General features: G+C 43.6%; 1 protein-coding gene across 2 annotated transcripts; it reads right to left on the bottom strand.

Moving 5' to 3' along the window:
- Positions 1–6,993: 6,993 nt before the first annotated feature.
- Positions 6,994–22,162, bottom strand: LOC124236726 (OCIA domain-containing protein 2). Of its 2 annotated transcripts, none has more exons than XM_046655701.1 (7): positions 22,047–22,162; positions 18,916–19,026; positions 14,948–15,044; positions 13,298–13,351; positions 9,599–9,646; positions 8,484–8,601; positions 6,994–7,348 (listed from the first exon to the last, which is right to left on the bottom strand). In XM_046655701.1, the coding sequence occupies exons 2-7, from the start codon at positions 18,979–18,981 to the stop codon at positions 7,267–7,269; spliced, it is 465 nt and encodes a 154-aa protein (XP_046511657.1). In that variant the 5' UTR covers positions 18,982–19,026; positions 22,047–22,162; the 3' UTR covers positions 6,994–7,266. The 2 variants fall into 2 exon arrangements, with proteins under 2 accessions (XP_046511657.1, XP_046511656.1); XM_046655700.1 differs by lacking the exon at positions 22,047–22,162 and adding an exon at positions 21,838–21,995.
- Positions 22,163–22,910: the final 748 nt, after the last annotated feature.

Below are 22,910 nucleotides of genomic sequence, written 5' to 3'. Positions count from 1 at the left end.
TTTGAGCACAGTAATTCACAACCCTCCCACGTGCAAAATAAACATAGTTTTCCCAGGACCTCCAATTCGTATCCCATTGTAATAGCTAAGAGTGCAGGAGCTCCTCATCCAATCAGGTCCAGGTATAGATGAGGCGCTTGGGTAAAAGGCCTTGAGTACCTTTCCTTTCAGTCTGAAGACTTAAGAAGAAAGGGGTTACCTGCCCTGTTCATCCGAAATACCTATGAGGCATAACATCACTTCTCTACACATTCCCGTTCAAAAAGGGGGAAAGAGGCGTACGCCAGTCACTTGTCCATAGCAATTCTGAGATCCAGCCAGACTCCTTGCCGGTTCTTTGACAAGGGTTCAGGCATATCCCCCTGGGGATTGCCGTGGTTCTTGGTCTTGCCTCTCCCACAAAGGTAGTTCATGTTTGCAGCTGAGTAGTTTTCTCAATCGGCTCCCTGCCCATAGAAATCCGGAATCCCAAGGCCTATTTTTATACTATCCCTGTCCAAACTGATAGACTTTTTTAAGCCTGTGGCGTTCTTACGTATTCGTTTATAATCCACTGTTACACAAAAGCCACCCATGTCTATTGGAAACAGTCCCTTTTCTATGTTTGGCTTCCTGAAGGCTGATGAACAAGAACATCCCTAAGATTCTTAGAAACCTTGGGCAGGGTCTACAAGGTTTTGCCTTTAAGACATGTAGAGGGCCATTTGTGTGTCCGAAAGGTCCTGTGAGGCACTGTCAACTTTCTGTGGTCTTGAACAGAAAATGTTACTGCCCCACTCTCGATTTGGTCTTTGCCCAGAAGTCATCTCTGAATGTGAGAACCCTTTGCTGGCTTAAAAGACTCTTATGAGCCTTGATATTTTCTACAAATCACATTTGGAAATGGAGTAATTTGTTTTTTATATTATGTCTCTCTTCTCTCATTTTAGAAAAAGCCAGGTGGCACCCTCAGCGCTGCCCAGAAATCTTAGCTGGATCATCAGCTTCGTTAGGTGCATTTTCTATTTTCCATGTTACCGCAGGTAACAGTTGTGCTAATCTTTACTACATAGAGTGTCTTCCAGCTTCCAATAACATATTCCTCTCTCTTATAATCCCTGCTTGACAGTCTCCTTGGAACCTCTTTAGGCTTCTAACAACACCCTTGTCCAGGCCCTTTAGGTTTTCACTGACAAGCTCCTTAAGCTTCTGCCAGCATCCATCTGCCACTTGCGCACCAAGCCAATGCCACGTGTTTTAGGTTTTTGTAATGGCAGTACCCCACTTCCTGCATTAAAGTGTGATAGAAGAGCAGACCTGCTGTGAATGATAGAGAGTAAGGGGTCGATCATAGGGATTAGATCTTAAGGGCAATTGTGGAACTGATGGGTCAGTCTGCAGGCTATTGCCTCTGCATCTAGTACCAGGCATGTTCTTATGGTCACGACAGAGACAAGTGGAAACACACAGGTCTCTTTCAGCCTAAATTTGGAACTGGCACATCTTTATTTCTGCCTCACCTTTTGCCTAAAGCAAGTCATATGGACAAACCCCAGGTCAAGAGATAGGTAAGTAGGCCCCACTCACAGTGGGAAGGAAATGCAAAATTACATGACAAAAGGCATGGCTGTAAGGACAGGTAAAGAATTGGTCCAGTAATAGAATCTACAAGGGCAGCAAAAGTAACCACTGCTGTCCCTGCATTCTAGTGGCGTTTAATTTGTGTGTATCTCACACACACATTACATCATGTTGTATTGTAGCTATTTATTTACATATCTCCTCCACTTACCTCTTTGACGGTTAGGAACTATTAGTCATGAAAGCACCCCTATTTCTTCTAGCACTCTGGTTCACATATGGTAGGTATTGAAAAATATTGTCAAATTAGTGAATTAAGCCATTTCTGGGCTTCCAAATCACAAGGCCTATAGTGACAGCCCTGATTTTCAAAATTTTATTCAGGGAGTTTCCTTTTTTGATATCTCTTTCCCCACCATTGTTGAAGTCTACTTCCCAGATCTCTCCTCTCTTGTCACTCTCCCATTCCAACCCTCATTTCTGTCCCACCCACAGCTAGAGACGAGAGAATCTCTCTCATAAACGGAACTACTATTTGAGGTTTTTGTTTTTATTTTTTAAGATTTTATTTTTCCTTTTTCTTCTCAAAGCCCTCTGGTACATAGTTGTATATTTTAGTTGTGGGTCCTTCTAGTTGTGGCATGTGGGACGCCGCCTCAACGTGGCCTGATAAACAGTGCCACGTTGGCACCTGGGATCCAAACCAGCAAAACCCTGGGCTGCCTCTGGAGCGCGCGAAGTCAACCACTTGGCCACGGGGCCGGCCCCTTGATGTTTTTATTTTATAATAAATTCTCCTTCAAGACAATCATCAGTCAACAACGATTGTTTGTGCACTCACCGTGAACACTATACATTAAGAAACCAAAGGGGTAAATGGAGTATTTTCCAGTGCAGGTGACACGATACTCATCTGTTGAATCACAAATTTTAGACTGAAGAGGACAGACAATTGGGCCTGAAAATAGCCTTATAAAATTGAAAAGAGGTAAGTGTATGATGAGTTCCACTGAAGTTCAGAACGACCAGCTGCATAAACATAAAATGGGAAGACTTTAAGTTAGGTGATGTGAAAAAGCCTACCGGAGGCCACAAGTGGACACACACACACTTTTGGACTGCATTAGCAGTCATAGTAGTAGTAATAGCTAACATCCATGGAGTGGTTACTCTGAGCCACGTACTGTTCTAAGCATTGTTTAAGTATTAGCTCATTTAATTCTCATGAACAACCTTTCAGGTAAGTCTAAAATTTTTCCATTTTACCAATGAAAGTGAGGCCCAGAGCGGTTAAATAACTCACTCAATGTCAGGTAGCCAGTAACTGGTGGGGCCTGGATTTGAGCACAGGGTCGATACAGAGCAGCCCTTGCTATCAGTTCAGGTGCCTGAAACAAAGAGCATGATAATCCTGCTCTCCTCTGAACTGGTCAGTCCATTTCTGGAGTCTTAGGGTGTGAAGACATCAACATCACCAACCAAGGTGTGTGCCACACCAGGATGTGACAGAGCTGGGAACCCACTCCAATGGTTGAAAACACGGGGGCCTCAGCCAGAATTCTGAAAGGAACGTGCTTTCCAGTATTTAAAGGCTATTATATGAAAGAAGAACAAAAATTCTATTTTGTAGCCACAGGGCAATTACAGATTTAGGCTGACAAACGTTTACGAAGTGCCTATATCCGGCCAAGAACTCTGGTTGGGGCTGGAGATTCAGAGATAAGTAAAAAAAAGATAGACTTCCTGTCCTGGAGGAGCTTCCAGTCCAGAGGGGAGGAAGGCAAACCTGGGCTCCCACAGCCCTTTCTGAATAGTTTAGCAGCTGGGCAGTGTACTGGGCTGCACCGTGGAGGAGCAGGTGTCCTTGCCTCAGAAGCACAAATGCAGGTCCTGCCCAGATGTCTGGGTCCTGCCCAGACACAGAGGATTTCCCCAGTGGGTGGGAGGCTGGGTTGGATCTCAAGCCACAAACTGGTGATGAGGACATAAGCTCCAGGAAGATGGAATTTTGTTGGTTATGTGCACTGCTACATTCCCAGGAACTCAGACAGTGCCTGGCACAGAGTGGGTGCTCAACTGTCGAATATATGAAAGAATGAACATTTAAAGACCAGAATATTTCCATAAAAGCCTGCACTTGTCTTTTATTTTATTTTGAGGAAGATTAGCCCTGAGCTAACTACTGCCAATCCTCGTCTTTTTGCTGAGGAAGGCTGGCCCTAAGCTAACATCCATGCCCATCTTCCTCTACTTTATATGTGGAATGCCTACCACAGCATGGCTTTTGCCAAGTGGTGCCATGTCCACACCTGGGATCCGAACCAGTGAACCCCAGGCCACCGAGAAGCAGAACATGAGAATTTAACCGCTGTGCCACTGGGCCAGCCCTGCACTTTTCTTTTAAAACCAGGAGATTTGACAACAGTGGGCCCACATATTCATCTGTGTGGAAGTGAAGAATACACTTGTGTTTAATATGTCCCTAGTCTAGCCTCACTCAATTACATTATTTGTCTGATTCTGGACTTCGCAGTCTCTGGGTTAATCACTGAAATCTCAGCCAACTCTAAATGTCTGTGAAATCAAATTCTATAGTTTAAATTTGGGGGCAGAGTTCCAAGCTGGAAAAGTTTTCTGTCGATTAATAGACTGCATTATTTGAATATCAAAAAAGTTGTCTACATGGCATTTTCATTACTTAATCAAGTCATTCAAGATAAATTTTATTACTATCATAATGTTAACAGAAAATATATAAATCATCTATTCCTACAGCAAGGGAAGGGACTATCTTTGCTTAAATGAGAATTTTAAAAATATACTAGCATTATATACAGTGCGTTATGTATATACATTGATGATATGTGAATAGATGATATATGGAGATGAGATATATAGAGATGAGATATATTTTGTTTTCCTGGCAATTCTGGTCTACTTTGATAAGAGAACCAGATGCAAAAGGATTATTTTACTATTTTTTAAATTGTGAAATGTACATTTCAGACGGAAAATACTTTCACCCCAGCAATAACTTTTGAACTCTGGGATCACACAAACTGAAGCAAAATTTAGAAATGAATGGTTACCTTAGCTAACAGTGGGTAGGACATTTGAGCAATATCTTAGAATTTAAAAATATCTTGATAGAATCCTTTCTAATCATCCATTCATATATAACCCAAGAAAGAAACACACTTCTAGGCATTACTTGGGTGTCACAGGATGCATGGGAGTAACATAAATCATTTCAATGTTGTTTTCTGGTTGGATAAGGATCATCCTTACTCTCATTAGTGTCATTCTCCTCTGTTAAGAACAGCTTACTATGCTCTCTAGATAAGGTACAAATGCATGACAAGCCTTGTTGGTTTCAGGTCTCAAGTTTGTCTTTTTTTGTTTTGTTTTTTGATGAGGAAGATTGGCCCTGAGCTAACATCTGTACCAATCTTCCTCTGTTTTGTATGTGGGACGCTGCCACAGCATGGCTTGATGAGCAGTGTGTAGGTCCATGCCTGGGATCTGAACCTGCGAACTCCAGGCTGCCAAAGCAGAGCACACAAACTTAACCACTATGCCACCAGGCTGGCCCCAAGTTTGTCTCTTTTTATACGTACATCCAGGGAAAGGGTAGCCAGATGTTACATTTTAAATTCCATTAACCAAATGTGAAATAATGGAATATTTTCCATTTTCTTCATTCTAGAATATTAGTCCATATCATAATAGGGAAAGGTTGCCAATAAAATTGGTTAAACATTCGTCTTTTTACTATAGAGTCTCATCAGTTCTCTCCTTTATACAAATTTATCTACAATTTTATGCTGGTGTTTTTTTGCCAAGATTTTTTGTGGCTTTTTTCCTTCTTTTCTTTTTTCATCATGAAGGTACCGCTTTCATAAGCTTATGACCACCTTGGAGACGAGTGTTGGTACTTGCTAAAAGGCAAACGCTGCTCCTTTAACACATCTTCCTACAAGAAACAGACATTCTCCCCCAGGTTACATGCTTCTTAATATGTACAATAGAAAATGCAGCAAAATATTCAAGATTTCTTGGATGACCTTCTAGTTTTTTCTTTATTGATTTCCTTTGACACTAAGATCACTGTGATAAACTGCTTCAATGAGTAACTATCTACTTAGGAAAAGCAGAGAGTCCAAACAATAAACCCAATTTGATTCAGAACTATGAAGATGTCAGCAGTAAAAACAATGTGCCTTTTCAACAATAATAGATTCATCTTTTCCCAGTACCCAGGGACCGACTTCAACATTGACTTGCTGTGCTTAGCAATGTGAAAATGTTCTCATCCTTGGAAAATCATTCTCTGGGATTCAGGAAAAAATGTGCCCAATTCTGAATTTTTGCCAAGAGCTGAGATAACAAAGAGCCAGCAATTGCTGGTTGTCAGAGCCAAGAGTTAAACCGCATCCAAGAAGCTAGGATTTTGGCTCTGTGTTCTGATTTACAGAAATAGAACTTTATCAACTAAAAAACCAGGATATATAATTTATAAAAAGAAACTTACTCAAAATCACTCCCTTTTATACAATTAATGTCCATGTAAAAATAAAAACTTCCAAATATTTTTGACATTTGAAATAAAATATTTCATATCAAGTATTAACTTCTGATGAGGTTTCACTTTCTACCTCCATGGTATAGATTTCAAAATATATTAAGTAAAACACAGATGTGTACACACACACACACACACACACACACACACACCCAATATACAAATGGTGACGAATGCAAAGGTTCAGGAGAAGTTTTCACGTAGGGCTCAGACAACCTGCCATAAAACAAAAGGTCCCCACTGGAAGAGTTTTGGGGTTTTTTTTAATGCAAAAAGGCTGGTAGGATAGGAATCTAACTCTTGGGGTTGGATTGGTTGCTTCTCAGCTCCCTACAGCCCTAAAAGTTTATCAATCTATGAATTCATTCTTCCAGGATTGCTCCCATAAATCAACTGTTCCTTGGGAGAAGGAGAGAGAGTTTGGGAAGCTGTGTTTGCTCTCTCAGGCCACTAGAGGTATATTAAAGAACCCAGTTCGTGAGTGCTGACCGTGAGCATGGACCCGTCAGCTCAGCCAGGGATCTAAGGACAATGGGATTTTTTCCAAAACTCTACCATACCAACGAGGCATGAAGTCACCGAGGTCACCAAAAGGACAGTTGATTCATATTGTGACTCTTCCGAACGAAAAATTTTTCATTAAGTTAAAAATCTTGGATCCTACCTTTTAGAAAGTACTTCCCATACCTACAAGACACAATCTTTCCTGCCCTGTGTTTCTATCTCCACACACATTGATTTTCTTTGGGGCATGACTTCCCAAGTTTCTCCTCATGCATCTCTATCTTCTATCCGAGATCTTAAAACCCTGAATGAAAGCAGAGTGAAAGAATGGATGGGGGTGAATCAGAGAAGATCTAAATTCTTTTATTAGGCTGTAAGCAAGTTAGGGTGCAACATAATTTCTTTTTGCTGGGTGAGGGCTCCCGATGCGTCCTTAAATAGCAGAAAAACACATAATGCTTAATTCAATTGAGACTCTTGCAGAGAAAGCATTTCAACTGGGTGAGAGAATCACAATGTTTTGGCTCCACCATAAGTATATCATTTTAAAGTACACTTGAAATTTTAAATGTGTACAAATTCAGAGGCTTAAGAAACTTCAAAAGCCAGAGAAACAGTGTTTAGGAAGCCGAAGGCTGTGAACTTCCTTTCTCACTTAATCCATGCTTAATTTTGCATTCCTCACAGGTAAGCAGGCAGTGCCTAGAATAGAAACAAAAATAGTGGTTTGCACGTTGACAGTACAAGTTCCGGTCAAAACACAGTATTATTTAGAGACTTTTTTATGCTAAGGTTCACAAGCCTATTTTTTTCAGGAATAATAGCCGTTTCTTGCTTTGAGAAACCCATAATTTCATCCAAAAAAAGGCCAATAACGATCTTCACGTCCAATGTTGTTTTCGCCGTACGGTATTGCCTCTCACGTAGAATCCACTAGGACAAGTGAGGATCTTTAGAGAAACGTGTCCCCAACACTAGTCCTGTCATGCTGTAGTAGAAATAGCTATTATTTACTGAGTGCTTCCTGAGTGTCACGAATAATCAATTTCGATTCCTTATAACATCCCATGAAAACAATTCTGATCACCATTTTATACGGATGAGAAAACTGAGGATTAGAGAGTTTAAGAAACTTGTTCAAGGTCACACAGCTTAGTAAGTGGTAGAACTGGTTTTCACCCCACGTACTCCAACAGCAGAGTTAACGCTGTTCACTCCAGAGTCCTACTGCCTATATCCCCTAATGAGATCACGATATGTATTAACATAGTAAAGGCTCTGAGAAGTCCTGCAGTAAAGAAATCTGTTTAAAGTTCGGGTAACCCTGCGACGGTAGGAGCCATGTCTGCTCATTAAGATATTCTTCAGAGTCTTGCACAATGCCTTGAACATAGTCGGTACTCACTACATATTTGTTGAGCAAATAAAATAGGGAACTACCTTAAATAATAAATAATTATTGTTGAAGTTGAACAGCAACAATCCCCCAATTTTTTTTACTTCTTCTTCTTATCCCCAAAGCCCCCAGTACATAGTTGTATATTTTTAGTTGTGAGTGCCTCTGGTTGTGCTATGTGGGACGCCTCCTCAGCAAGGCCTGATGAGCGGTGCCATGTCTGTGGCCGGGATCTGAACCAGTGAAACCCTGGGCTGCCAAAGTGGGGCACGCCAACTTAACCACTCGGCCACAGGGCCGGCCCCATCAACCACTCAAAATGTGAGGGCTAAAGAGTTTTTTCCCCAACATATGGATGTTAAATTGTTTAATATTATAAATGGTGAATGATCTTTTATAATTTTTCTTCCTTACAATCTCTCAAGCAAACAAATTACAAACCTGTTATGCCCTGGACCAAAACCAGCCCCACGGAGCTGATCTTCAAAGGAATAGAATTTACTCCGGCAGGCACCTATGTAGGACAACTTTCCAAGGCCGAATCCCAAGATACCAGCAACTGTAAAAGCAGGGGAGAAAAGACAGATAATGTAAAGCTTCGGAGTCTCCTCCAGTAATTATCTTCTAGAACTTTCTTTATTAACAGTATTAATTTTTATATTAAAAGTACTGTGATAAATCAGTGAACAAAAACTCTGAGAATGAAGCGCCCTATTCAAGAGGAGCACTGGGGACTGGAGACTTTCTCGTCTCCCCAGATTTGAACTGGTGGTCGAAGGGCCAGCACGGAGGAAGCGAAGGTGCTGTCCCAGAGACAGGCAAACAGACAAAGGCCCAGCTGGCCGACAAATGTCTGAGGCTACCAGGGGAGGAAGCGGGGAGCAGGGGTTTAGGTTGTGACTATGGGTGGCCTCCAAATCACTGGGTAGGAGAGCCCCTTAATTCTCTTTACTGATCGGAGTTTGGGGAGCCACAGTCTGTCTTGCCTGTATGGGAGACAGGTCACGAGGCAGAGGGAACCTCCTCTGGAAGAAATCTCCCACCAGCTCCTCCCGCTGGCAATGAGGTTTCAGACCGTGAACGGAATGCATCCCCTCTGAACATGAAAGGTCCGTGTATAACGAATGGAAGAAGATGGAAATCCAAGGTTGTGGGAAATGCGTTATTACAAAGCCCCTGATTTTAAAAAAACATTCTTCATGTCCCTTATGGAAAATATTTTGAAAAAACTGGCCAAAGGAAGAAAACTTCAATCCCTAATGGATCTATCCCTCGAGGCTCTGCTGTTGATATCCTCCTGCTGGAGGTCCTGTCAGTCCCTCCTAGTCCGCGCTTTAACGAGGACAGTCGGAGGGGAAGTCCCTATTGCCCAGCTTTACATCAGAAAGAGTTGGATGAACTAAGAACTGCAAAGTGGCAGAAAATGCAGACTAATTCTCAGAGAGCCAATACAGGCAATTTAGTTAACCTGGATATTCACACCTTGTTATAAAGTTAAGAAGTTACAACAACTTTTTAAAAAAATGAATCCTTTTTTTTTTACGTCTGTGACTTACGTGCAACTTTAGGCAATGATCCAAATCTTGGGTTAGCTGCTAAATAACCTAAGGAGTAATATATAAACACATTACTATTTCCTTTTATAACATTTAAACTTATAAATTATAAAGAAAACCTTCAAAGTTTAAGATATACACAGATTCTTTTTTTTTTTTTTTTAGGAAGATTAGCCCTGAGCTAACACCTGCTGCCAATCCTCCTCTTTTTGCTGAGGAAGACTGGCCCTGAGCTAACATCCATGCCCATCTTCCTCTACTTTATATGTGGGACGCCTACCACAGCATGGCTTGATAAGCGGTGCCATGTCCCCACTCAGGATCCGAACCAGTGAACCCCGGGCTGCCTGAAGCGGAACGTGCACACTTAACCACTGTGCCACCGGGCGGCCCCTATACACAGATTCTTAATCTAAAGAGATGATCTAAAAGAATTATAATTCAATTCTTGATTGGATTTAACTCTCAAATAGCCATTTTTGGCAAGCAGTAGCTTTAAAAGAATGTGAAATAGACAATTCAAAACTGATTTCCAGATGTCAAAGCAAAGATGGAGCTAAGAACTTAGTTCCAAGAAATTAGTCAGTGCGCCCTCTCCTTTTTAATTAAGTCAAAAAGAGTTTCAACTTAGAGATTCACAGTATATATATCACAATTTTTAAATGAAAACATTACAACCTGTGGTGGGTAGGCCTCCTAAATAATGGCCTCCTAAAGATGTCCACATCCCAAAGCTCAGAGACTATGAATATGCTATCTTACATACTAAAGGGGAATTAAACTAGAAAATGGAATTAAGGTTGCCAATCAGATGACTTTAAAATAGGGAAATTATCCTGGATTACTATGACCTTTGAATGAGGAAGAAGGATTTGGAGACAGATGGCAGTGTGAGAAGAACTTCGCTCAACCCCATTTGCTGGTTTTACAGATAGAGGAAGGGGCCATGAGCCAAGGAATGTGGGTGGTCTCCAGAAGCTGGAAAGGGAAAGGAAAGCCCAAAGCCCCTGGAAAAGAACGCAGCTCTGCTGACATTTCGCTTTCAGCCCACTGAGACCCATTTTGGACTTCTGATCTCCAGAATGCTAAGAAAATAAATTTGTATTGTTTTAAACCAGTATGTTTGTGGTAATTTGTTACAGCAGCCATTAGAAAACTAATACACCACCCTAGAAAAGTATATTCGCACACATGCAAGAGACAGTAGATTTTGAATATGCAGTTTTTAATATTTATAAAACATAATCCCTATTGGGGTCAGCCCCACGGCCCAGTGGTTAAGTTTATGTGCTACGCTTCAGCAGCCTGGTGTTTGCTGGTTCAGATCCTGGGTGCAGACCTACACACCACTCATCAAGCCGTGCTGTGGAGGCATCCCACATGGGAGGACTAGAATGACCTACAACTAAGATATACAACTATGTACTGGGGCTTTGGAGAAAAGGGGAGAAAAAAAAAAAGATGAAGATCGGCAACAGATGTTAGCTCAGGGCCAATCTTCCTCAAAGAAAAAGAGAACATAATTCCTATAGATGTTGTGGCCATATTTTTTTGTTGTCCAAAATGGTCTGACAAAGGCTCATTACTGATTGATGAATATACTTCTATAAAAAGACTATCTTCAAGTTATAAAAATGAAATCATATTTAATAAATCACCTGTAACCACAAGAATAACATTGATTGAAATGAGGTTCTCTGGGACCCCCATGGCCAAGTGGTTTAGTTCACATGCTCCGCTTTAGCAGCCCAGGGTTTTGCCAGTTTGGATCCTGGGCGCAGATGTGGCACTGCTCATCAGACCATGCTGAGGTGGCATCCCACATACCACAAATAGAAGGACCCACAACTAAAATATACAACTATGTACTGGGGGGATTTGGGGAGAAAAAAGCAGAAAAAAAAAAGATTGGCAATAGTTGTTAGCTCAGGTGACAATCTAAAAAAAAAGAGAAATGGGGTTCTCCTAGATATATGACACATGTGGCCTTTAAGACCCAAAACAAAGCTAGAACATTATCCCTTATGTTTAATGGGTACAAACGCTCTTTAAAATCCTGGTAATCAGGAGGCCGGCCCCGTGGCCGAGTGGTTAAGTTTGTGTACTCTGCTTCAGCGGCCCAGGGTTTTGCTGGTTCAGATCCTGGGCATGGACATGGCACAGCTCGTCAGGCCATGTTGAGGCAGCGTCCCACATGGCACAATCAGAGGCACTCACAACTAGAATATACAACTATGTACGGGGTGTAGGGGGAGGTCTGGGGAGAAGAAGGAAAAAAAAAAAGATTGGCAACAGAGGTTAGCACAGGTGCCAATCTTTAAGAAAAAAATCCTGGTACTCAGCAGTTGTCAATAGAATGGGCTTCAACAGGGTCAGGTGCCTTCTTGATATCTGGGTACTAAGCAAGGCCTATGAGTTCTCCAGCGAGAAGGAGACAAGGAGAAAGAAGAGAGCAAGGAAGGAAGAATAGAGAGGAAGACTGGAAACTCTAAGAGGCAGGGAGTGGTTATGTGTGGAGATGCAGGGCGGCTGCTGGTCCTCACGATCTGTCGTACAAATTAGACAGGGTGTCCTTCCTCAGCCAGATGCAGCCTTTTGCCGGGACAAATGGCTTGATGGACAGAGCTTGGGTGGCTTTCGGCCCCACTTACGTCCTCCCTGGAGCACACCTGTGCAGGCGACAACCTGCCTAAGCACACACTGACCCCTGGGAGACACAGGGACTCTGGTATAAAGAAGGGCACTGTGTTTGTTTCCTGAGGCTGCTGTTAACAACTTACCACAAACTTAGTGGCTTAAAGCAACACGCATTTGTCACCTTACAGTTCTAGAGGTCAGAAGCTCAAAATAGGTCTCACTGGGTGTCTTAGTCCGTTCAGGCTGCTATAACAAAAATACCACAGACTGGGTGACTTCTAAACAACAGAAATTGATTTCTCACGGTTCTGGAGGCTGAAGTGTCAGCACGGTCAGGTGAGGGCCCTCTCTGGGGTCTCAGGCTTCACATTGTATGTCCCATGGTGGAAAGAGCCAGGGGTCTCTTTTACAAGGGCACTAATCCCATTCATGAGGGCTCCACCCTCACGACCTAATCACCTCCCAAAGGCCCCACCTCCCAATACCAACACGTTGGGGGTTGGCATTCCAACACGTGAATCTGGGGGGACCACAAACATTCGGCCCACAGCACTGGGCTAAAATCAGCGTGCTGGCAGAGCTGTGTGCCCTTCTGGAGACTCTAGAGCTTCTTGCCTTTCCAGCGTCTAGAGGACTCACATTTCTGGCTGCGTGGCCCCTTCCTCCATCTTCAAAGCCAGCAATGCTGAGCTGAGTCCTTCTTATGCTGCCAACTCTCTGGTTCTGTCTTCTGATCCACTCTTTCATTTTTAAGGACCCTTTAATTACACTGGGCCCATCTGGATGATCCAGAATAATCTCTCTATTTTAAGGTCAGCCGATTAACAACGTTAATTCCATCTGCAACTTTAATTTCCCTTTGCCGTGTAACCTCATATAGTCATTCTTTCTGGGGATGAGGAGATCATCGGGAGGGGGTGACTTTAGGCTGAAAATAGGCAAAAACCTGTGTAAATAAACCCTCCACCAAAAAATAAATGCCAGGTGCCAAAAAGCTGCCAGGAGGGTCACAGAAAATTGGGCTCTCTTAAGTTAAATTCGTAAATGAATATTGAATCTTACCTTGGTGGACTAGTCCTTGGGTCACAAGCATGCTTACAAGAGAAAAAGGCAGAGCTGTAAAACAAAAATGCCCTTCAATATTGGTATTTTACAGCATGGCACCTCACCTAGAAGTCAGGGAGAATGACTAGGATTTTTCTCTTACTTACCTTGGCAATGATTTCTTAGTCATGTTATTTTACTTATTCAACACATATTTATTAAGCAGCGCGTGGGGAATTTTCTTGAGATCTGCCTCAGGCACTCAACCCAATGCACAGCATTAATCTGACAAACTAAACCCCATCCCACTCCAGCTCTGACACCCACTTTTCCTGAATGCCCACCATGTACTAGATTCTGATCATTACATGCAACACACGCATCTCAGTGTCTGTGCACTTAGCTGTTGAATTTGGGAGTTGCCTCCAGCTACATATTTTGAAATTTCCAATCTTACATAAAAGTTAAAAAATAGCACAACAAACTCCTGCATACTCTATCTAGGATAGTTCCCTGCTTTTGTCTTTTATGACATTTTGTTGCACAATTTGGATACGTCTGTTTCCTGAAGATTATAACAGTACCACAACATTCATGTTAAAAATGGGCGATATCTAGCTATGATTTTTAAAACAGGCAAATTAGTCTGGCAAAGGCACTTTCTAGTTCTGTCAAAATGTGTCAAATGACTTCTACCAGAAGCAGAGAGCAGTGATAAACACGTAGCTCTTCCTAGCAACCAAGACAAATCAAACAGCAAGCGATTTTTCCACTCTTATCCACCTAATGGTAGGCAAATGGGTCATATCGAAATGTTAACCTACTAGGGCTCCATTAAATTACTTAGTCAGAGCTTGTCAGAAAAGATGAATTTCTAGGAGCACGATCATGATGATAGTAATCCATAATGAATATCAACTTCTAAAGAGTGTTACTTCCAAATTGATATTGAATTTGAATGATTTCAGAAATCAACATGAGTATTTCAAAGTATAAATTATCTCTACATCAGCAATGTTGCAAAATATTGGGACTATACCCATAGGCTCTATTATGACATTTTCAAACGACACATCACGAATTTTTTAACTTGGAAGAGACCTTAACACACAGCCTGAATTCACACCCTTGTCTTACATAAGGCAGTCCCAGAAAGAGGAAGTGACTTGGCAGAAAAGGTTATTTCAGAGACATTGCAAGAGACATGCTAATGGAATGCTGCCAGTTTTCATTCACTCCACAAATATTTAACAGGTATTTTCTATGAGTGAAGCACTCACTGTGCTTGGCACTGGGATGAATCAACGACCTTGACATTATCTCTGGACTCAGTGAAGGTTAGAGTCTAGTGGCATTTGGGAGGTCTACTCTTCGAAGAACTTGTAAATAACACTCTCGGTACAATTCTCAGTCACATGAAGGAAAGCGTTATGTGTGCCTCGCTTTTTGCTAAGTGAGGTATAGTGTTCCTACATCAGATTTTATCTCTGCCCTTAAAAGGGTCTCCACATGGATTCAAACTCTAAGTAGCCCCAGATATCAAAGTTCTTCAGAGAATTATGCAAAGGCCCACCCCAAAATAAATTATTACCACAATTCTAATATGATATTTAGGCAGTTTATTGCAGCAAAGAGAGTGTTAACAAAGATAAAGAGGAGTGCAATTACCTCTCTTCCAGAAACTTTCTTCTTGACATTCACGGATAATCTTAGAAATCTCCGCTCTCTGGATGTGCAGCTTTGATTTTGGACAAAACAACAGGCTCTGTAAGGAAAGCTCTATGGTGAGTTGACTGAAATCATGAGAAAAGCACCAGCTCTGTTTCTCTGGAGAAGGGCAGTGAGTGCCTGTGTGCTGTGCTGGCTGCCAGCACACAGCAATGACCAGTTTCAGCCAGTGCTTTCCAGCTGGGAATGCTGGATGGACTCAGGCAAGGAGAGAAGCCCAGGAGGAGAAGAAGGGTAATTCATTGACCACAGAGCATGGAGCAGGTATCCAGTCAGAACGAATTACTGCGAGGCCACACTTACTTTCTTCCCTCCAGCCTCTGTCACTGCAGGGCATTATCTCTGCAAAGCTACTCCCTCTGTCTCCCTGGTCTCCTGATGACCCAGTTCAATGTTGCCTCCTGGATGAAGAGAGAGATTTCCCCTACAGCATAATATTTACCCATCTGGGAGGGCTCTCAGAGCAGCGTGTTACAAGTTATCTACTCACAGATCTGTATTCTAATTTACCTATGTATACTTCCGTATGCATTTTTAGACTATGAACTCATCAACAGACTGCTTTTTCTTTTTCTACATACTTTACTTTCTATCTTAACAGTTTTTTTACACATTTGTAAGCAGGCTGCACATAATTTCTGGTAGAGCTACTGACACGGTTGACATAATTATTTTGAATAGTTCTATCGTATTTTTTAACCATGTTGATATGCTATAATCTGGATTAACTCCTATCTTTTATGATCCCTCCCCTGTTGTAGGTATGTATGGGCTATTTACTCACTCATCCACATTCTCCATTTTCATTGCCCTCTGCCCATCACCAGCATTCCGGGTGTTTAATGTGGATCTTTTGTAGCTAAGCATTTTTGCACAATGTTCATTGTTTGGGGTGCATGCATATTTTAAAAATGTAAATGGCATTGTTTTCTGTACTTAATTTTATTTAAAAACGTATTTTCAACTCAGCTGTATGCTTTTGAGAGCCATCCCTGCTGCTCCATCCATCTAGGCCACAGCTTCTGACTGCTGCAGAAGCCTCCGGGGTGCCTCCAAGTCCCTACCGCCACATGTCCCCTCAACCCACGTGACAACATTTTTCAGACATATATCTAGAATTAAAATATAGGGCATTCGTCTTCCCAACCTGACAAAGTCCTGATACACTGCCCTCCCCAGTGGCTGTACCCCACCCCCACCACAGCAGTGCGTGAACATTCCTCTGCCCTCAGACCCTGCGTAAGGCGAGTTAATGCTGGATTCCAAGCAGGTCAGAGCAAAGGAAGGCTTTTGTAAACTTGGCAGTACCCAGTTTTCTAAATTTCCACAGTCTAATAGGTATAAAGTAATATTTTATTGCCTTATTTGTCTGATAACTGATGGGTTTGAACACTTCTACATATTCTTCAGCCAGACTGCCCTTCTCCCCTAGGGTTGAGGAAATCCTTGTAGCCGGACCTGGGTTATAATCTTTTGTTATATATTGACTCATTAATTTTTTATGGTGGTAAAATACAGGTAACATAATATTTACCATTTTACCTTTTTGAAGTATACAGTTCAGTGGCCTTAAGTACATCCACAAGGTATAGCCATCACCACCATCTAGTTCCAGAACTTTTTCATCATCCCCAAAGGAAATCCCATAACCATTAAGCAGTCTCTCCTGATTCTCTCCTCCCTCTGCCCACTGGCAACCACTAATATGCTTTCTGTCTCTATGGATTTGCTTATTCTGGAATTTTTTTTTTTAAGGTATTGATTTTGTTGGTGAGGAACATTGGCCCTGAGCTAACATCTGTTGCCAATCTTCCTCTTTCTTTGTTTTTTTCTCCCCAAAGCCCCAGTACATAGTCGTATATCCTAGTTCTAAGTCATTCTAGTTCTTCTATGTGGGCTGCTGCCACAGCACGGCTTGATGAGCAGCGTGTAGGTCCACGCCCAGGATCCAAACCAGTGAACCCTGGGCTGCTGAAGCAGAGCGTGCAAACTTAACCACTATGCCACCAAGCTGGCCCCTGGATATTTTGTATAAATGGTATCATACAATATGTGACCTTTGTGGCTGGCTTTCTTTTGCACAATGTTTTCAAGGTTCATCCATGTTGTGGCATATAACAGTATTTCATTCCTTTTTATGGCTCAATAATATTCCATTATATGGCTATATCACACTTTGTTTACCCATTCATTGATTGATGGATATTTGGGTTGTTTCCACCTTTTGGCTATTGTGAATAGAGCCACTTTGAACATTACTGTACAAGTTTTTGTTTGAACACGTTTTCAATTCTGCCCGGCCATATGGTAATTCTGTTTAATTTAATGAGAAATTGCCAAACTGTTTTCTACAGTAGCTGCACCATTTTACAATTCCACCAACAAAGTATGAGAGTTCCAATTTCTCCATATCCTTGTCAACACTTGCTATTTTCTGTTCTGTTTTTGTTTTTAATTATGGTCATGCTAGTGGGTATCTCACTGTGGTTTTGATTTGCATTTCCCTAATGACTGATGACGTTGAGCATCTTTTCATTTACTTGTTGGTGATTTCTACATCTTCTTTGGAGAAATATCTATTCAAGTCCTTTGCCCATTTTTTAATTGGGTTTTTTGTCTTTTTGTTGTTGAGTTGTAAGAGTTCTTTACATATTCTAGATACTAGACCCTGATCAGATATATGATTTGCAAATAATTTTTCCCTTTTTGTGGGTTGTTCATTCATTTTTTAAAAACAAATTTTATTTAATTTGTTGCTTACTATAAAAGCCACACTTATATTTCCTTGCTTGTGAATTATTTATGTAGGTCCTCTGCCATTTATTTCTTGGAGTTTTAGTGTTTTTCTTATTGAGATGCAGCCCTTTTGCTTTAGATTTTGCCCCCAGCACAGCATAGGGAGGTGGTGGTCAGGCTGAGCACAGCGATGAGAGGAGGAGGTGTTCTCATCCTCCACTTACCCTAGCTCCTCAGCAAGCACTCCTCCTTATCCTCATGTAAATAACTCTTGCTTCGGTTGTGGCTGTGGCGGAAATAAGGAACACCTCTCTCCCTCCCCTCCCCCAAACACATACATACACACACATCCCGGGTCAGGGACCCTGACCATACAGCTGCTGTGAGTCCTGCGGTCAACACTGCAGTTCCTGCAGAGTCGCCCACAGGAGCCTGGTGACCCTTTTCTGTAGAGCTGTAAATGCTTTATGGCTCTCAATTTCACACAGGCATCTCGGGTGTCTAAATTCTTCTCCTTGTGACTTGATATCATTTGTCTGTTTGCGTCTCCTAAACTTTGCTCCTTAAACGTTCCATCCTCCATAAGCTATTTTTAGCTTGAAAAGTCGACCCCAGAGAACATGAACTCCATTTACCCATCACAATAATTTCTCTTTTCTTCATTTATGTGTCCCTGAAACACGTAATATTCATTCTTAACAAGTTGAAAAGTTGTGCCCATGTTAACACTTGGCTTCTCAATCTGATGGCTAACTTAGTAATAAGGACTCCGCCATCCTGAACAGGAACACCCATCAGCATATACTTAATATGATCAGCTTTGGCAACAAAAATGTAAAAACAAGCATCATGTGTCATTCCACTAGGTTCAACTAAGAGTTTTGCTCCGCTAATGGAAACCTCTTCAGTCACTGACAGCCTACATAAGAGTTAGTTAAGCTCAATTCTAATCAAGGAAGAGTAAAGAAAGGATTTTGTAAATAAAAATTTAAAAGTCTCCTTTTCAAGGCAGTCAAAAACACACTTTTCTTCCCTGTTCCATGTTCCCTGAACCCATCCATCAAAGGGCTGGATTGAAAGAAGTTAGTAAGATGACTGGTCAAGGATGAGGTTTAAGGAAAGTCCTGTTTGATGTTCCTCCTTAGACGGCAGACTTCAAATTAAAAATATACCTGCTTGCTTGGCGGTGGCAAATGGGGCCCTTTATCTTGGTTTTCATGAGTAGACACTGAAGCCATGATGACTCTGTCTTTGCTTCCCTTCTAGCGGAGTGCAGGCGCTGTCTATGGAAAGTAGAAGAGGGTCACTAAGCCATAACTGACTGTTTACATCAACATTAAAACACTCTTAGTTAGCAACTCACCTATTTGGGAAACTTATTTTCGTTTGTCCTAGGTCTTAATCTGCAACCACCTGAAACCTCACTTTCTAATGCTCCTCTCCCCTAACACACACACACACTCACTAAGGGTGACAGACCAGACTTAGAGGGGAGTGAAATGTCACACTGTACACAGCAAAATGTTTGACTACCTATAGATTATGTCCTTAAAAAAGTTTCAATGCATTAGAAGGTCATTAACTACACAAATATTTACTGAGTGTCTATTATGTGCCAGCCCAGGGGATAGAAAGAAGGATGACAACATCAGTGCTAAAGGCACTCATGGTCTAAAGGAGAAGGCAGACAAGTCAGCAGTTATACAACATGCAAAGGGCTCCACTAGGGATATGCACAGGGTACTAAGGAAGGAGAGTGAGAAAGATCTATTCTGTCTGGCCAGGTCTGAAGATACCAAAGACTAAGACACCTGAGCTTTCAAGAGCTTTGAAGAGGGGCCGGCCGGGTGGCGCAGTGATTAAGTGCGCATGTTCCGCTTCCGCAGCCCAGGGCTCGCGGGTTCCGATCCCGAGTGGGGACATGGCACTGCTTGGCAAGCCATGCTGTGGTAGGCGTCCCACATATAAAGTAGAGGAGGATGGGCATGGATGTTAGCTCAGGGCCAGTCTGCCTCAGCAAAAAAGAGGAAGATTGGCAGATGTTAGCTTAGGGCTAATCTTCCTCCAAAAAAAAAAAAAAAAAAGCTTTGCAGAGGGTGGATGGACTCCAGGTCCAGGAGGACCAGGAGCAGATGCTGAAATAGGGCAGGCAAGGAAAGAGACCTGAGCCAAGACCCTGGTAGAAAGGATAGAGATGATTAATTTGGGTTTGGAAAGGTTGGATTTGGGTCTGGAATTACAGATTAGGAGTAGGCTGGAGAGATAATTTGGGAGTTGCTATCATAGAGATGACAAGTAGAGCAAGAAACATGAACAAAATAGTCTAAAAAGAGTATTGGAGAGAGCCAGCCCTGATGGCCTAGTGGTTAAAGTTTGGCATGCTCCACTTCAGAGGGCTGGGTTTGGTTCCTGGGAGCAGAACCACACCACTCGTCTGTCGGTAGCCATGCTGTGGTGGCAGCTCACACAGAAGAACTAGAAGGACTTACAACTACAATACACAACTATGTACTGGGGCTTTGGGGAGAAAAAAAAAAAGAGGTAAGATTGACAACAGATGTTAACTCAGGGTGACTCCCACATTAAAAAAAAAAGAGTACTGGACAATGTGAACATTGAGGCCAAGGGAATATCAACAAGAGAAGAACAAAACAAAACAAAACCCCGCCAAAGAAATGGCTGAGAAAGAATAGCTGATACAGAGGGGAGGGTGTTTCTCAAGGAGGGAATGAATCATCGGTGTTACATGGCTCAGAAATGTGATTTGGCCATGATGGGCACAGTCCAGGTGGACTACGAGCCCTTGCCACAGGCCACTGCACGCAGCAGCCCTAGACTCCAGGACTGCCACTAATTTCCCTGCAAAGTGAACATCTTATCATACACAATTCTGTTCTTACTAAACTGCCTGTATACGAGCCAAGGGGACCCTTCCTTGTACCAAGTTTCACCCTAGCTGCCTAATGTTCTTGTAGAGGCAGCAGGATGCCCTACAGTGGAAAGTCGGCGAATCAGAAAGACCTGAGTTCAGATCCTGACTCTACTCCTTGCTAGCCCTGTGCTTTGGGGAAAGTGTCTTAAGGTGTCTGTGCCTCACCTTTCTTACCTGTTAAGTGGGGGTAATGGACATAACCTTGAGGGGCTGTTGCAAGGAGGAGAGAAGAGGAGGAGGGATGAGGAGGAGGGATGAGGAGAAGGGAAAAGGAGGAGGAGGAGTGAAGAGGAGGAGGGATGAGGAGGAGGGATGAGGAGGAGGGATGAGGAGGAGAGAAGAGGAAGAGGAGGGATGAGGAGGAAGAGGGAAGAGGAGGAGGGATGAGGAGGAGGGATGAGGAGGAGGGATGAGGAGCGGGGGATGGAGGAGGGTTGAGGTCCACAAAGCCCCAGCTCAGCACTCAGCACACAGTGAGCGTGTGGGCAGTAAGGGGCGGCTGTCAGAGTGGCCCTGGGCACCCAATTTCTTGAGTACCTGGAGGAAAGCTTTCCTGACTTAAGGCCACATTAGATTATCTTTACTTAGTCAAGCGTTATGCCGTTGCCTCAAATCAGGAAGTAAAGACACCACATCTCAGCTTTCGTGATCAGGTCCCCTTGCATCCAATTAATCATCAGCCCTCACCTAATTAAGCCTTCTGAGGGTCTTGCCTTCTAGGTGCAGCTCCTACCACCATGCCCCAGTCTGGTCTGGGACCCCTCTGCTTCTTGGGGCAGGGGCGGTAAGGCTGAGAGGCGGTGGGCAGGAGATGCGCAGCAGGAGGCGCGCAGCAGGAGGCGGGGGCGCGGTGGGATGACAGCTGGAGGGGGTCACCGCACTTTCCGGTCGGCGGGAAAGCCCGGAATCAGCCTGCTGAAATCCACCGCCCCCTGCCTCCAGCGGCCGCCTGCACGACCTCAAGGCCCCCACCCTTGCCCGGGTCGCTGCCGGAGCCCAAGCCAGGTGGGGAGGGGGTGGAAGAGGCGGCTCTAGGCGCCCGCGGCCGACCCGCGCAGCCTGCGAAGGACCCTCGTCCCCGAGGTCCCAGGAAGTAAAGCGGGCAGAGGAGGCCACCCCTTCCTCGCCGTCCCTCCTGCTGACCCCAGCTGGGCCGGCTCACCTGCGCGGGTGAGGATCGCGTCGTAGGCCACGTCTCCGGTGCTCGCTGAGCCGAGCTCGCCTCCCTCCGCGGCGGCCGCTTCCTCCGGGACCGCTGCCCGCCGCCCCGTCCCCGCCTCCCGGCGCCACAGCCTCCCCGCCGCCCCGTCCCCGCCTCCCGGCGCCTGCGGGCCGAAGCGCCCTCTCCCTCCGCGCTTCCCCGGCGCTCACCTCTCTTCCCCGAGCTTCCCTCCTGCTTCCTACTTCCTCTTGCTCTGCCCTCGCTCGCTGCTCCTCGTCTACTCGCTGAAGTCTCTCAACAAGTGCGCCCCCATCCCCCACCCCGCAGTCCCTTTCTCTGTTGGTGGCTTCGGCACCCACACCCCACCGCTCAGGATGAAACCCCGCTTTTGCTAGAACTCCCACCCCGCGCCCAAGCCTTGTCATGACACCTGGTGGATTCTCCCACCGTGATGTCTTTCAAATAACTCCTTCCCTCCCAACAATGACAGCAACAACCATTTATTGAACAGGCGTCGACACATTCCCTTGTCTGCAGTCCGGTTGTTTTGTTTTGTTTGGGGGGTATAACTGACATATAACATTGTATTAATTTCAGGTGTACAACATAATGATTCAATGTTTGTATACGTTGGGAGATGATCACTATAAGTCCAGTTAACATCCATCATTATACATGGTTACCAAAGAAAATTCTTTTTTCCTTGAGATGAGGACTTTTAGGATCTGCTCTCTTAGCAGCTTCCAAGTATGCAGTACAGTATTGTTAACTATAGTCTTCATGCTGTACGTGACATCCTCATGGTTTGTCTTTTATGACTGAAAGTTTGTACCCTTTGACCCCCTTACCCATTTCGCCCCCACCCGTGCAATCTTTTTTACAGAGCTTTAGAGTGAGTGCTATTATCCTCATTTTGTAGATGAGGCAACTGAATTGTGCAAAGGCCGCACTGGGAGTTTGGAGTCAAAGCCCATCAGCTTGGCTCCCAGGACTTTTCTTTCCATTGTTCTTTGTCCTTGGGCGCCTGCCTCCTGCCACTCCCAACCTCTGACATTGCGGGGGAGATGCTGGGT

Source organism: Equus quagga, chromosome 3, assembly GCF_021613505.1.
Source record: "Equus quagga isolate Etosha38 chromosome 3, UCLA_HA_Equagga_1.0, whole genome shotgun sequence".
Lineage (NCBI taxonomy): Eukaryota > Metazoa > Chordata > Mammalia > Perissodactyla > Equidae > Equus > Equus quagga.
This window is presented reverse-complemented; position numbering and strand designations above follow the sequence as displayed.

Bases quoted from the DNA above. Each gene is read 5' to 3' on its own strand.
- LOC124236726 (XM_046655701.1), bottom strand. From the start codon at position 18,981: ATGGCTTCAGTGTCTACTCATGAAAACCAAGATAAAGGGCCCCATTTG. The intron at 15,045-18,915 runs GTATATTTTTAA...CTTTCCTTACAG, and splicing joins TGCCACCGCCAAGCAAGCAG to AGCCTGTTGTTTTGTCCAAA. The intron at 7,349-8,483 runs GTTTGTAATTTG...TTTCTATTCTAG, and splicing joins TTTGGTCCAGGGCATAACAG to GCACTGCCTGCTTACCTGTG.